This window comes from Anoplolepis gracilipes, chromosome 11 (assembly GCF_047496725.1).
Source record: "Anoplolepis gracilipes chromosome 11, ASM4749672v1, whole genome shotgun sequence".
Classification (NCBI taxonomy): domain Eukaryota; kingdom Metazoa; phylum Arthropoda; class Insecta; order Hymenoptera; family Formicidae; genus Anoplolepis; species Anoplolepis gracilipes.
In genome coordinates, this window is record NC_132980.1 from 12,111,072 (window position 1) to 12,127,259 (window position 16,188).

At 34.1% G+C, this 16,188-nt stretch overlaps 1 protein-coding gene across 1 annotated transcript in view; it reads right to left on the reverse strand.

Annotated features, from left to right (window-relative positions):
• The window catches only part of LOC140670863 (uncharacterized), a 38,348-nt gene that overhangs the window by 9,523 nt on the left and 12,637 nt on the right, over positions 1 to 16,188 (reverse strand). Inside the window, exons 4-10 of the mRNA XM_072901647.1 lie at positions 11,961 to 12,256; positions 11,681 to 11,848; positions 10,267 to 11,424; positions 9,187 to 9,401; positions 8,848 to 8,985; positions 8,286 to 8,530; positions 1,476 to 1,504 (exon numbers count right to left, since the gene is read on the reverse strand). Of these exons, the coding sequence (XP_072757748.1) occupies positions 1,476 to 1,504; positions 8,286 to 8,530; positions 8,848 to 8,985; positions 9,187 to 9,401; positions 10,267 to 11,424; positions 11,681 to 11,848; positions 11,961 to 12,256 (2,249 nt within the window). The remainder of the gene's footprint in view (positions 1 to 1,475; positions 1,505 to 8,285; positions 8,531 to 8,847; positions 8,986 to 9,186; positions 9,402 to 10,266; positions 11,425 to 11,680; positions 11,849 to 11,960; positions 12,257 to 16,188) is intronic.

A 16,188-nucleotide genomic window follows, 5' to 3' on the forward strand; every position in this document is an offset into this window, starting at 1 on the left:
AGTCGGGAGTCGGGAGTCGGGAGTCGGGAGTCGGCAGTCGGGAGTCGGGAGTCGGCAGTCGGCAGTCGGGAGTCGGGATACTGCCAGAAGCCAGAAGCGATCTTTGCAGCTTCGTGATTAACGATTGAATTCTTCAATTTTTTTTCGAAAGCTATTAAAATTATTTCGAAGCTAATTTTTTTTCTTTCACAAGATTAAGTCAACAAAATAAATTTGACGATAAAAAAATTTCGAATTACAAGATGCATCGCATTAATTATCTAACCGCGCGAAATATGCAAATTGAATCCAATAACGAATCACCCCATGTGTGACTCATACGTTTAGCATGTGAATAAATCCGGCGAGAATTTCAAGATTTTCTTACGCCAAGAAGGGTCCCAGAAGTTTGTCTCACTTATTTGCAATTTCTTTGCCCGTCATTTATCACTTTGCGATTGTGATTAACTCGCTTATAGTTTTTGCAGTTTTATACTAGTCGCATTAGGCACAAATAATGTAATAATAAACTGACAAATATAACGCGCTTAATTAGCTTCGTCGTTAATTGATTAATCGAAGCTATTCTCTTAAGTCTTAACGCATCGATTTTTTAATTGACGTAAATATGTATGTCGCAATATTCTTTTATCGTTCTTTTATAATTATTTTTGCAACAAAAAAATTGTCTGCATTCATTGTCAGTCAAACATGTCAAACATGATAACAAATAATATAAACGATTGCATTCTGTATCTGTAGGAAGATGTTAAAATTTTCAAGACTCGTAAAGTTTAGATATTTCTGTGGAATGTACAAGTGTATGTTTACGTAAAATTATTACTGCAAATGAGAGAGACTCGATAAAATTTGTAAAATGAATGATAACGAAAAAATAATATTAACGTCGGAAACGTATCATATTATTCTCAACCACGGATTGTGCATATGATCGTGCTTTTCGCATTATTTGCGAAGAATTTGCGATTTCACGTCTCACTTTTGCGTCTTGAATCTTTTTTATAATTTCCATAAAAAACTTTCGTTCTCTCTCTCTCTCTCTCTCTCTCTCTCTCTCTCTCTCTCTTTCGAATATTATAATTGCGTATACACAATTAAACATTAACATTGAATTATTATCATGTGTGTAAAATGCGTATACTTGAAGTATGAACCCTATCACTTAAATAGGTATTCAATTCGTGTGTATCGATTTTTTAACATTTTTATACGTAAAACTTGATAAATGTGACTGTAGAATGTATGGTTAATATTTCTTATATTATTATAATTTTTATAAAAAAAAATAATACACGAAACATAAAATATTGTATATATAGTGAAAGAAAGTCCAATTTATGCGACGCTATTTAATTAGAGTTTCGTTACGAGCACACACAATAAGTTCTCTTATGATAAATATATACATTTAAATATTTACGAATTAATGTTTGTAATGTCGTCGTTCGACGTATAGAAATCGATAAAGTTTTTACATCAAGATTGATCTTGTTTGGAATGTCATCTGAAAATTTCCCGAATAATATTACATCCACTAGGTACATCCACGCATAATATTACACATCTATTTTCACATCTTCGTTTGTAACCTAACTTAATCTAATATTTCCCTTTCTATATACATCTATAGTCTACAGTATGTGCATATCTATATACAAATACATATGCATTCATATATATATATATACATTATATAATATATGTATACGTCATATCTCAAATCAAAATGTGATTTTACTCTACTAAAAAAGCTCTGGTTACAACTGGTTGAACAAAATATAATTACTAGAAAGATCGGCATTCTCATGTGCGAGAAATTAGGAAAAGTATTATATTTAGATTAACAAAGAATACATGTTTTATATTTTATAATATATCTCTCTGGTATTCCAGGGTATATTTCCAGACGAGCGCGCGATATACTATAATTGAGATTTATTCAAAAGTATTCATTAATTTGTGAACACATATGTACATAGGTAGATTAACGATTTGGCTCTTGTCAGAATCCAATCTTTGGTTTTAATAATGTCGCATTCGGAATTGCATTTGCACAATTGTATTTACACAAATGATATATAAATCCTTCCTTGCCGTATTTCTTTTTGTAATTCGTGTATTATTGTCGAACGATGATTTGTAATTTAACTTAAGATGTTATAGGTATAATGCACGTATATTAAAAATTGTTACATCGATCCTGTGTACAAAAATAGCGAGTATTCTTTTATTTTTATAGCTTAATCGAAAACCTTGGAGTATAAATAATGTCGTGTTAGGTTAGATATTACTTCTTTGTTTGCGTCATTCTTACAAGTAATTTATGTCTGAATTGGAAATTCGACATACCGCTTATAAAGATCGCGTAAAAGTTAATCGTACACAGTTGCAGGCTATTGTTGGTAAAATTGGTCTTAATCTTCTTATATCGTACATCGTACATAATTCCGCCATATCATGCGTAGGTATATAGATTTTATTACAGTGTGCGCGCTGCGTGCGTGCGCGCGCGCGCGTGTGTGTGTGTGTGTGTATGTGTGTGTGCGTGTGTGCGTGTGCGTGTGCGTGTTCGTGTGCGTGTTCGTGTGCGTGTGCGTGTTCGTGTGCGTGTTCGTGTGCGTGTTCGTGTGCGTGTTCGTGTGCGTGTGCGTGTGCGCGCGCGCGCGCGCGTGTGCGTGCGGTAACTTGGATATTCTTTTGTATAATAGATAAAAAGAATATTCGTATAAATAAATTCAACACCGACGGTCGTAATTTCTGTTTTCTCTCTTTCTTTTTAAATGTTCATTTCTCTCACATGAAAAATAAGTTTTCGGCACTCGGCACGTATCTTATTTTCTTTCAAGTCGAACACAACGAAGATATTATTGTATGATTCGTTGGTATGTAAGTATGCGCGACATGTACGATGAAACAAGTAACGTACTAGGTATTATTGTACTATAATATAACGCCTGTATACATAAATGTATGTACTAGCAATTTGATGATTAACATCATAGATTTAATTAGGCTTAGATCTTACTTAAGCCTCGCTTCATATCAAATAAAACTTATTTTGTTGCAATTTCCATTTTATTTTAACAAGTTTATGTGTATAAATTATAAATGTATAGATTTATTTCAAATTCACAATAAGCATGCATTAAAGTACAAAACAGCGTCTCGAATCGGAGAAAAAAATGACAAAACAAGCGGCGTGGAGGTGATAAATGATAAGAGAGTCTCTCTCGTATATATATATATATATATATATATATATATATATATATATATATATAAAACACGATCGTATGAACTCTGTTTGCTCTAATCTCTTGAGATATGTAGTAGCATGATAATACATAATAAATAATTTAGCTGATTAGTATCTATAATTAGTTTCTATAATAGCCATAGTAACTTGTAATAAGTCACGGCAAGCGATTAAGCAGATTGAGATTGAGGATTTAAACACAGAAGCTATTTTATACTACAAACTAGAAACAGAGCTAATACATAATTATATTATAATTAGAGAATTTTCTGAGAATACATAGATTAAGCTCAAGAATACCGATCGAACAAGTAATTTAAGTGAATAATGCAGGAAGAATAGGTAAATAGATGGATAACGATAAGGTTTGAAAAAAGGGTCGAAAGAGAGGTTTATTGCTTTTTAGCATTGTTTAGTTGAAAAGGATTAAGGTAAAGTGTAGAATCAAAAAGCAAAAGTGGTCCCCGCCTCCACGCCACGCGCTAAGCTTACCTTTCAAACTTTATCAATTAGCTCAATTAATGAACGATTATTATTTACACAATTTTTTTTTCTCACATAACGTATCTATATGCATATATGTAGATACGTTATGTGAGAAAAAAATTTGTGTAAATGAAAATCTATTTTTTAGTCATTTTACTTCAAGTTTTTAGTTGACTCATGTACTGCAATTTAGTTAGTATATATACTGTCAGATCTGCGTAAACATCTACATATGTATACTATATGTATATAGTATTGTATGTACATACACAAAAATATACGTATCCACCGTTTAACCTTGCAAATGTAGTTGTATACATGTATTGTATTCCATCTTTTTCTCTCTCTCTCTCTCTCTCTCTCTCTCTCTCTCTCTCTCTCTCTCTCTCTCTCTCTCTCTCTCTCTCGCTTTCTATATAATACTCTTATTTACTTATAATCTATCTAACGGAAAAATAAATCAGACAACATCTAGTTGCTTCCTTTTGTTGAAAAATGTTACATTATTCTTCACATTGACTAATTCGATAATTCATATTACTACGCGCACTGTTACACGAGCACACTATATTGCATTTCGCAATCGATTCAATAAACCGACATTGTTCTCGCTAATCTACACTTTTAACACAGTTTGCGAAATCTATACAAATTGCGTAAAATTCTGTTTTCTTTTCTCATTAATATTTCTTACGATTTTCTATCTTGACCAAGAAGAAGAAACATTTGATATCTCGAAAGGTATCTCGAAATCTTTAAGATATATATATATATATATATATATATATATATATATATATAACGTGGCTCTTTTTTACCTTTTATATTTTGATAATCGTTAATGGTTAATCCTGAAATTAATTCATCTTCTCTTTATTATAGTAATAATAATTGTTGCAGTGAATTAAACGCGCGGAATGTATGTACTACCATGTACCATGTTCTTGCACTCTAAACTATTTGCAACGGCAAATTATTTGAATTATTCTTGTTACATGTATTATATATGCCGTAAATTGAAACGTAATTGCGAGTTTCTTCTAATTGTAAGATTAACATTAATGACCAAAGCGACAGTAGTCGTAGATTATTGTGTGCGCATGAGTAGACAATGATTCTTGTTACATCATACTTGATACTCTCGTAATGTTTCCATAGAAAAATAATCCGTCTTTTATAAATACATATGCACATTGTTTGTTTCGAATGTACTTATTTTAATCAAACTTTTTAATTCGACGAGCATTTTTATCGTTCGGCATTGCAATTTGACAAAGATAATAAGTTAATAAGAGCTAATAGCAATTTACACAGGTACAAATATACTTTCCCGTTCCTCTTAATATTGCGAAAACTTGGCATGGGGCATAAAGGCTTTAGCATGAAAAATGTAATCATTATTAGAATTTCCTCTCATGTTTTTTCGTATAAGGCCTCTTTCTGAAAATCTGTCTTACATTAACAATAAGTAAATTGCGAAAGTATAACGAGTTCAACGAGAAACAAACGTTGATTATGTGCACAGGTTGATTCTGCGCATATATTACCTTTGCATAATTAATAATTTAGACATTTAAGCATTTCAATCGTGCTTATTAAAGATAACATTATATGAAATATTCATAAATTCATAGAAAAATATCATCGACCTCACCAAGTGACGTCGGAGAGATGCGTGTATTCAAAATTATCAATTATCTCGAGATCAGTCAATTATTGAATCTTAACTCCCTGAATGAAGGCGCTGAATTATTCAATATTAGGATGTATCGGGCGGAAACGGTGACGAAATCACATTGCACATTGCACTTTTCAGCCAATCTGGCTCGAAACGCGGCGCGGCGTGAGCAAGCTCTCTCTCGGAAGCTGTGCTTCCATCCTCTATCCGTATATATACATATATATATACATATATATATATCTATATATATATATATATATATATATATATATATATATATATTGTGTATATTTATTTATTTATTTATTTATTTATTTATTTAAACGTGTTATCTCTTTGTGGATACATATTGTATTTTATACTTATACTCATAGAGTTGCGCGGCCCTTTGACTTTGACGTTGCGGTGAAGGCGGGGACAGTCCGGCTTGCTTCCTGGGATGGCATGCACAAAACACAGCACAAAACGCCACACAGTTACACAGAAAGACAAACAGAGACGGAAAGAAAAAAAGATACAAATAGATAATAAGGCTAGATAAAAACGATTTGAGAAAAATTTAATGGGAAAAAAGAGGGGAGAACGTGATAGTGTGTTTCGAGAATGCAGGCGCGAGAGAGAAAAGTGTATATTCAAGAGAAATATATTTTATATATTTTATACATATATTAGAATGTGTTGGTAAAAAATATAGAGATAAAAGAAAAAAAGTCATAAGAAAGATTATACTCGAATTATGAAAAAAATGATGTCAATATTGTTTGTTTCTATATGCCAGCAGAGGAAAAATGTTGTATTCGTAATATACGAAAGTAATGTAACTTTATTTTTATACACTGTTGTGGAGATTTTGAATATAATATTAATTTCATTTATTGAGAATTTCACACATACATATATTGGACATTACTCTGCTGCGACATGTAAAAACAAACAATACTGGCATTATATGTATAGTGTATATATACACGCACACACGCGCACGCATGCACGCACACACACACGCACACACACACGCGCGCGCGCGCGCGCGCGCACACACACACACACACACACACACACACACACACACACACACACACACACACACACACACATTTATAGAGTATATATAATCGTTAGTATTATTATTTAAATTTGTTGGAAATTATTATTTATACATGTATGTAACCTATGCGGTGATTACACACACAGTTCGTTGATAAAAAAAATCTCTGTAATGCGATATTGTAAAAAGAAACGAAATCTTTAAAAGATTTATTTTTTACTACTTTATATCATATTTGGGAAGAAAGGAAGGAAAATTCTGTTAATTCTATAAAGTTTGTCATTTCTTATGTTAATGTTCATGTCTGTGCTACGAAGAGATAAATTCAAATTTTAATATCATTTGCGACGTGTGCAATACTTTTGTGCGCGCCATGTGGAATCATTGAAAAAAAATAGTACACTTGTTATCTTGCTTAATTAACGCATAATGACTGTTGACATTATTTTGACAATCATTAATGACTGTTATCAATCATCGATGTTGGAAAGGCTTCTCATTTTATTTCTTGATAGACTGAATGCCACAGAAATCCCTTCATTCAATTGCATTAACTTTTGTGATTTGCGAGAAACCGTTTTAAGGAATTTTTTTGTGTAAATAAGTAAATTAAAATTTACGTGAATAATGAAGACTGCCTTTCATCTAGTAGTGAGTAAATGATAAGAAATTATATTGAAAGAAAACCTGCAGAAACGTTTATAGTGTCGATTATAGAAGTAGGTATTGGAGTGTGTGCAATGTACGACTTAAAAATACATTGAACGATATGTATTTATATTAAAGGAATACATTAAGATAAATATAATTTAGTTAAATGTAGTATGATGACATCATACATAAAATGTCAAAAATTTTGTGAATTTTGATTCGTTTCTTGACCTATGTTCAAAATACATCAACACATATACAATATGTACTTGTAGATTTGTGTCAAATTATAATTATAATTATATAATTTTAATACTTCAATACGTCAATAATATTAGTACTTAACTTTAAGAGGATTCCAGACTACCGATCGAATTCTAACTTGACATAATAATATATTTGCTTAATATAAAAGTTTAGGTTGCAATTTATACACATAAAATAAAATATTAGATTTTTCCAGGTCAGAATTGCATGAAGGAATATTTGTCAACTTTTAGAAATGAGCTTAGAAAATATTGCTGCACAACATTTTCTGCAACGAAATGTTTTTTATCTAGGCTTCTAAGCTCATTTCTAAAAGTTCACAAATATTCTTTCATGCAATTCTGACATTGAAAAACCTACTTTATTTTATATGTAGGTATAAATTGCAACTTTTACGTTAAGCAAATATATTGTTGTGTTTGGTTAGACTTGGTCGGTAGTCCGGTATCCCCTTAAAACTTTAATACTTCAATATTATACGTGTGCGCGCGCGCGCGCGCGCATGTGTGTGTGTATGTGTGTGTGTAACTGATATATATTTGTATTTTTCTTATGGCAAATGTTAACGTCATCGGGGCATAAAACAGATATAATGGGTGTATGTACATACGTGTATACGGGACGAGATGTGTTACATCTGTACACACATACACACACGCGCGCACGCACATACATACACACACCCCCCCCCCCCCCACACACACACACACACACTTCACGCGCACGCACGCACGTGCATAAATATTATTATAATATTGCATCATATATGTATAGTCAGAAGTAAATGTAAAATAATAAACTCACCTTCGGTACAATGCCACTCCCACCGCCACCGCCACCGCCACCGCCACCACCACCACCACCACCACCACCACCACCACCACCACCACCGCCACCGCCACCACTACCACCACCACCGCTCCCGGACGATCCGCGAGTTGGAGCTACGTAGAGGCTTTCGGTGCGTTTAGGCTGTCCAGGACTTGGCAAAATATCTTGTCCAAGATTACGATTTTTTATAAGAGCCCCCTCAAATTGACTGGGAGTCGGTGCTGCATATGTTGGCGTCGCAGCGCCGCTGCCTACTACAGAACCGTTTAGAGGTGTACCCGCTCGAATCACACTCGGGGCTCTTGTCGATCTATTCATTGTATAAAACAAAAAATTATGTTAATTTACCCTTTACAATAAGCAAAGGATATCAAATAAAACACAAAAAATATCCATATATATATATATATATATATATATATACATGGGGGGAGAGAGAGAGTGAGAGAGAGAGAGAGAGAGAGAGAGAGAGAGAGAGAGAGAGAGAGAGAGAGAGAGAGAGAGAATCTGTGACAGCATATAACGCGGAACGAGAAACGAGAATTATATTTTCAACTAGTAAATTAAATTTCAATTCAACTAAAATGTGTCAGTGTATATGTATGTCTTCATGCAAATGTTACGCACCTCTCGAGCATATCCGAGGGTAGATTCGATATGGTTTTATCGACGGACGGCTGTCTCGATCCAGTCAACCGGGAATGCGCTCTGGCATAACGATCTACGGAACTATCACGACTAGGTGGCCTTTTATAGTGATCCAACCTACCAAGCACAACATAATGATTTTTTAACTTTCTTAGGTTATTTATGTTATATATGTTATTTATATATATACAAATGTGATTATTAATTTTATAGAGAGATTTAAGAAAGTTTTGAGTGCAAAAGAGATTTTTTTTTATTTCATATATATATATATATGTGTATACATTAGTCGTGCATAAAAAAAGTATTTCGGCTTACCTGTCGTTTAACGTTTGGCCAATGGTGCCAGGTCGATCCTGAGGACTTAGAACTCTACTGTTTCTTCTTAAGCTTGTGGAGCTCGACGGTCTCGCTGAATCCCCCATACTCTCAGGCTGATATTGCTGTGACGGATACGTTTGTTGTTGCGTGTATATTAGTTGCGAATTGTATTGATTCATCTGAGCAGGCCCATATTGATAAGGTATTGCCGTCTAAAATCAATTTTATGTAGTTTTAGCTATCTCTCGCGAGAGACTGCGCTAATTGATTTTGTGTGTGTGTGTGTGTGTGTGTGTGTGTGTGTGTGTGTGTGTGTGTGTGTGTGTGTGTGTGTGTGTGTGTGTGTGTGTGTGTGTGTGTGTGTGTGTGTGATAACAGAATAAATACTACAAATACAAAATGCATGGGTGGACGTTGTTTATGTGACTTGAAACTTTCTCAAGAAATTTCAATATTTAGCATGTATTTTTGAGATGAGCGATACAAGGTAGTACTCACATTAATTATCCCAGCCAACTAACGATATTAGATTAGATAGATAGATAGAATATAGATTGTACAGAAATTATAATACTTATATAATTTTCTAGTGTAAGGGTGTCCGTTATGTGTGTTGTTAGAGACTTGTGCAGGCTTGTCGTATTATGAATGTAATTTTAACACCTATTGTACGTACTTGATTGAAAAGAAACACGCAACGGAGCCATTAGATAATTGTGTTATTATATTTAATTTAATAATTTTCAATTTTATACTTGCTTAAAAAAATATGTAAACTTGTGTTCGAGTTCAATCAACTCGATGACTCGAAACATATATCGTGTGTATACGTGTATGCAATATGACAGCATACATATATATGTATATACAAATATATATATATATATATATATATATATATTTGTATATATATATATATATAAGAGGAAATCTAAAAGGAAAAAGAAAAAAAGAATAACGGGGAAGAGATATAGCGTAGGCACTCTGTAATTGAATACCTATCGCGATGCTGAAAGGAGAAGCAACGAGAAAAACGAAAAGGTGCAACGCGAAGAACGATACAACGAGTAAAATTACCTGTTGATTAGAGTAAGCCTGCAAATTTTGAAAGTTGTGCGGCCCGATAGATTGTTGTTGTTGCTGATAACCGGAGTATTGATCAACCTGATTGACCTGCAATGGATTAGTCGGATGATACTGGTGCGACTGGTATGGACTGCCATGAAGGAATTGATTTTGCTGGCTATACTGATTTGGTTGATACTGGTTCGGTATATTGTTTGAGTATTGGCTCGCCAGAGTCGGATTCTGCGACACATTATGCGAGTATTGTTGATATGAATTCTGATCGGTTAGAGAAGTTTGTGCGCTTAGTTGGTTCATGGATGACTGATTCACCAGCGCAACAGGCGGTACTTGATTCGATATTTGATTTTGCATCGGCGGTAGCTGATTCTGCGGTAGTGGCTTCACGCTGGTTCTACGTATTGACTGCATTACATTGCCGACGGTGGTGCTCGCCGCGGTCGATATTGCCGTTGCCATTGCCGTTGCCGTTGCCGTTGCCGTTGCCGTCGTCGTCATCGTCGTCGTCGTTGTCGTCATCATCGTCGTCATCATCGTCGTCATCATTGTTGTCGTTGTAGAATCGACGTTCTTAATCGGTGCGGTACCGGGCTGATCCACGCTGGCTGCTTTGTGCAGAATGCTTTTACTAGGTACAGAGTCCTGAGGCGGTGGTACGTACCTAGGTATCTCTCTGTTTCGCAATCTTTCTAAACCTGGTTGCCGGAAATCTGGCGCAAACTGTCTTGCCGTTTGCTGCGCTAACTCCGAGTCCTCTCTGGCATGTTCAGCAGCGATATCAGCCAATTCCGCTTTTCCTCGCGCCGTTGCTGTCCTCGAGATGGCAATGTCGGCTTTCTGCAAGGCAATCTTACTCGCTCTCTGAGCTGCGCTTACCGCCGCCTCTATCCTCTCGCGAAACTTCGCGGATCTGATTAGGAAAAGATGTTTCTTTTTTTGGCTAGTGATGAGCACATTGTTTTTATACTTTCCCTCCTCTTTACTGCCATCGCGAAATGTCGTTACACCGTAACCATATTTTCGATTGTTGAACCACTCGCCCTCGTATCGCAGGCCGTCGCTTCTTTCGGATATGCCGAAGCCTGTCCTTTTATCGTTTTTCCATTCACCCAAGTATGTCTCGGTTACCGATGCGTCCATCTGTTCGTCCTGGAAATTGATGTCGTACAGATAATGCTGCGCGTTATAGACTAATTATATTTTACAATTACGTTAAAAAAAAAACAATGTTTATATATATTATACATTATATATTATACACACACATATATATATATATATATATATATATATGTATATTGTATATAGATTTGTGGGTGTAAAATTAAATACACGCACATATCTCTCTCTCTCTCTCTCTCTCTCTCTCCCTTTTGGTAATAAAAAATATAATCAATCAACCCACCTCAATGACGAAGGACGCGTTACTGTCAGTGTGAACCGACGCCGACGCTTGACTCTGCGAGCTTTCCGTCGACATCCACGATGCAGAGCTGGCATTACTCCTAATGCTGCCGCCGGTACCACGCTTCTCCAAATCCCCCGTACTCCTTTGCTTTCTTATTTTGAGACCCTGTATCGATAGAACATTCTTTTAGAGTTAAATAATGCTCCAATTTATGAAATAAGAATAATTGCAAATTCTCCGCCATTTCGTCATTTCGTCATTCCGATAAACTTCTTACTGAAAGAATGCCCTTCTTCAAAGATTTTTCGGTAAGACTTTTTCTTCGAGCGGGTGGATCGTCGCTTCTAGCCTTTAGAACGAATCCTCCTCGACTGTCGTCTACGCGACGATCTCTTTTGTCAGTGGGTTCTGGCGTCGGGGCGACCACTGGTCCACCGTCAGTGCTCCTCAACGACGTCAAGGATGCTCTTATTTGTTTCGGTGGTTTGTAGTGACTCGCCAAACCGAATGGCGCGCTTGCCCTTACTCCGTATCCGTGCCGCATGCCGCGAAGCCATTGACCTTGATACGTACCTACAATAGATCATAAATAATAATATAATGAATGCAACCAAATAGGAATAGAAACCAAAGTATGTATGATACATAGGATAGGATACATAGGAGTCTATCTACCATCTATTGTACCATCGGCAAATCATCACGCCATCTTCTCCATTAGAACCGATAATAACGTATATATAATAGGATCAAATAACAAACTCGATACGCGTAATAAATCTTTCTTTATACGAGATTTCACATCTCGCGGAGATTATTATCAATAATAATGTAAGATGTACAATATATTGTAAGATCAAGTAGTGTGCGTTAGCGTCCGTAGCGTCGATAAAGACGTATAAATACAATACATTATATTTTTTAACTTAATTGTACTTGTTAATCCAGTCGAGCGAAAAAGTGTGAGGTGAAAAATGTAATGCGAAAAATTTATCGCTATTCTCCAGAAATCGTACGTTAGTCGATATTATAAATGATGAATTCCTTGCATTCGGCAATAAGACATATTGTTTTTGCCAAAACGTGATCGTATTTCGAAATGTCTTGCGTGAGTCACGAGGTACATAAGTGGTTACGCGCGTCCGCTCAGGGATGGAATGCGCTCAGTGCGTGTACCTGTACGTGTTGTTGTTGTTTTTTTTTTTTTTTTTTCTTCAACGAATATAAACGGCTCTTGGAATCGGAATGAAAAACTTTATTCAATAACTTTATTCTTGTATTATCGCCCTCTTATATCTTTATCACATCAATTATCAACAGTATGCAACTAACAATTGGATGCTTTATTATGCAAGACAATAGAATTATCTAATTGTCAGGTTAGGGGTATTACTCTTTCAAAAGAATTTTAATTACATTAATCTTATTAATATATAAACCAAGATGCTCGATAATACATACATGATAATTGGGATATATTCCGCACTAAAGTATGCGTCACGATTTCCTCTTCATTGTCAGTCACTCTCCAACACAGTTCAGAGTTCATGTGTTAATATATTATAAAACTATAATATAAGGTAAGTTCCATCACTGCGTTACCATTCACTACCTACCATGTTTATACAATAGGTAGTCGTTTCTAATTAAAAAATAATCTCTTTATTATAATATATCTCCGTAATTAAAAAATTCTGATAAAATCAACGAATTGCATTAAAAGAGAAATAAAAATTACTCACTTATCTTTTATTAATTCATTGATAAAAAAATCTACATTAAAATTTATATTAAAATTAAAAATTTTTTCTTCTCTTTCATTTTATTATCAAACTTTCGCAAAATCTTACGCAAAATTTTGTCAAGAAATCTGCAATCTCATTAGCAGATACGACAGCGTTGGCTGGCGAAATATTCTATATGTATACGGGACGCCAGGCGTCTCCCTTCTTCGCAACGATGGAATATTATTTCGCTAACGTTTAAATAAGTCATTGTCACCTGCGCGTGCGCGGTAGTTTCCGGCATTCATAAGACATCAATGTAATCTTTATATAATTGTAAACAATTTTCAAGTTTCTATCATGGCGATAGTGCCAGTTTTTAATGTATATCGGACATTATTATTTACAATTAATTTTTTAATTACTCTTTTATACATTTTATGTAATTTATATTTGCTCTGTCCGTTTTATATTTAAGAGATTTGCATTTATTCAATTTTTTTATTTGTATTAATATATAGTTTACAATTAGACTTTTTATATCTCACATCTTATTGTTGTACACATACACACACACACACACACGCGCGCGCGCGCGCACGTTTATATATGCACATGTATTGTATATATGTATGTGTATATATGTACATTGCATATGTGACATACCGTTTTTATATTTACAAATTTTAACTAATTATAGAAAAGGAAAAGAAATATATATATATTTTTTTGTCCTACATTTGTATATATATATATATATATATATATATATATATATATATATAATATTTAATAATATTTTTTATATCCTTATCAGAATGAAAAGCCGCATTGAAAAGTCTCGTAAATTCGACGTCTCCCGAGGGTCTTCGAACGAATTTTGGATCCTTTCGATATGGCTGTTGAAACACTCTGCAAAATTCAACGAGAAACGTTAACAAACGTTAACATACGCGGTATTATCGTGGAAAAGTGGATCGCGCCATTATGTATCGATTTGCATACCCATCAGCAACGACCCAGATTAATTATTGTCGAGTTTCTAATTTTCGCCATTTGAAAATTGTGCCGCGACAATGCTTTCATAAAAATTAAATTGTTTAATAAATGGATAGTTTTCACTTAGTAAGTGTTAATTTGGCACAAATTACCTCTCATTGCCAGTAAATAAAGATCGTCGAAAATGTTGTTTCCTTCCCAGTCGATTCCAGAGTGCAAATTAATTTTGAATACAATCTAACATTTTATCAGTTCGATATTTAATTATTTAACGCTATTTATTTACATGTCTGTATATAAATACAGACAGTACATTTACATATACACACGTGCAATGTTTTTTAAATTCGCGCTAAACTCTCCTTTTCTTGCATTTATTATTCACGTATGTATGTAACTTGTAAAGTGTGTAAGACGATCGATAATTTTTAATGAAATCTTTTGTCTTCCAAAGACTTGCAACTCGCAGGGTTTAACGTAGAACGATTTTAACATTAATCATTAATGCAAGGAGTTATCTTGATACATATCTGTTATATAGAAAACATGATGTAGAACAGACTTTAATTTAGTTACAACGTAGGGTCTGCTTGTCACTATCCGCACACATTGTAAAAAATAATTACTAAAACTTTGCATTCCTTTGAAATTGCACACCATGCTCATCGAAATTTACCCATCATTCATCAAGCTACATTCAGCTCTCTCTTAAAATGCTGCGACTTAAAATGTTCTCTTAAAATTTGGCCATAAATGTATTTGAATTTTATAGCGTATCAATGAAAATGGTTTCAAGAACAATCTACAGGGTAAGTCAAACGTATTGTACGATCCTGATTCGCTATATGGCACTAGCTAGCCTGCCTGAAATAGCGCGGCCATCTTCCGAGATGGTGGTCGGTTATATGTACATTGAAACACATTTCGGTGTTGGTAAGAATTGGCCGTGCGAGTGTATTTCGGTCTGCAGCTTCCACTAGATTGTCACAAACCACCCCAACGATCGACTGACGTATATGTCTTTCTGTCTGAGAATAATGAGAGTTCTAACAATAAGAGAAAAACAAAACCTTACGAAAAAATGAAAGAAATGAAATACATAAGTACATATATATATCGCCGAGAGATATCCTTCCATATTCCATATAAATATATACATACGTAATCTCTTTTTAAATGTGTAATTTCGCGAAAAAGAAATTATTCTCTTCATTAAATTGGTCTGTTTCGAGACTTGTGACTCTTTAGAATTTTTTGAAACTATAGTAACATATATATATATGTATAAACTCCCTCTAAAATTTTATACATCTTTTTAACTTTTTAATTTTTACTCAACTATGGCTGGAAAAAAGATTAAAATTAAACTTTATATTATAAGTTGTAAATAATACATAATGCATGGCACATGACAAAATTTTCAAATTCAAACTCAAGTATATCTTGAGGCAGATTTATTATTCTTATATCTGGTTTATCTTTTCAAAGAATTTGCTCAATTACTTTATAATACTCTTAATCTTATACATATACATACATATAAGATTAAGTAATCTTTTCAAATTACTTTTCATATTATGTCTCTCTGACACTTAAAAACGGTTTAAATTTTACAATGATTATTTTTACATGCGATCAGCGATTATTATGTGACGTAAGGAGATATGACGCCAGGAAAAATCAGAAATAACAGCCGAGCCATATAAAGTAAAGCGTTTCATCAAAGTAATCCACGCTAGTATAATATTAACTGCTTTATATCCCATATACACATCGCTATTT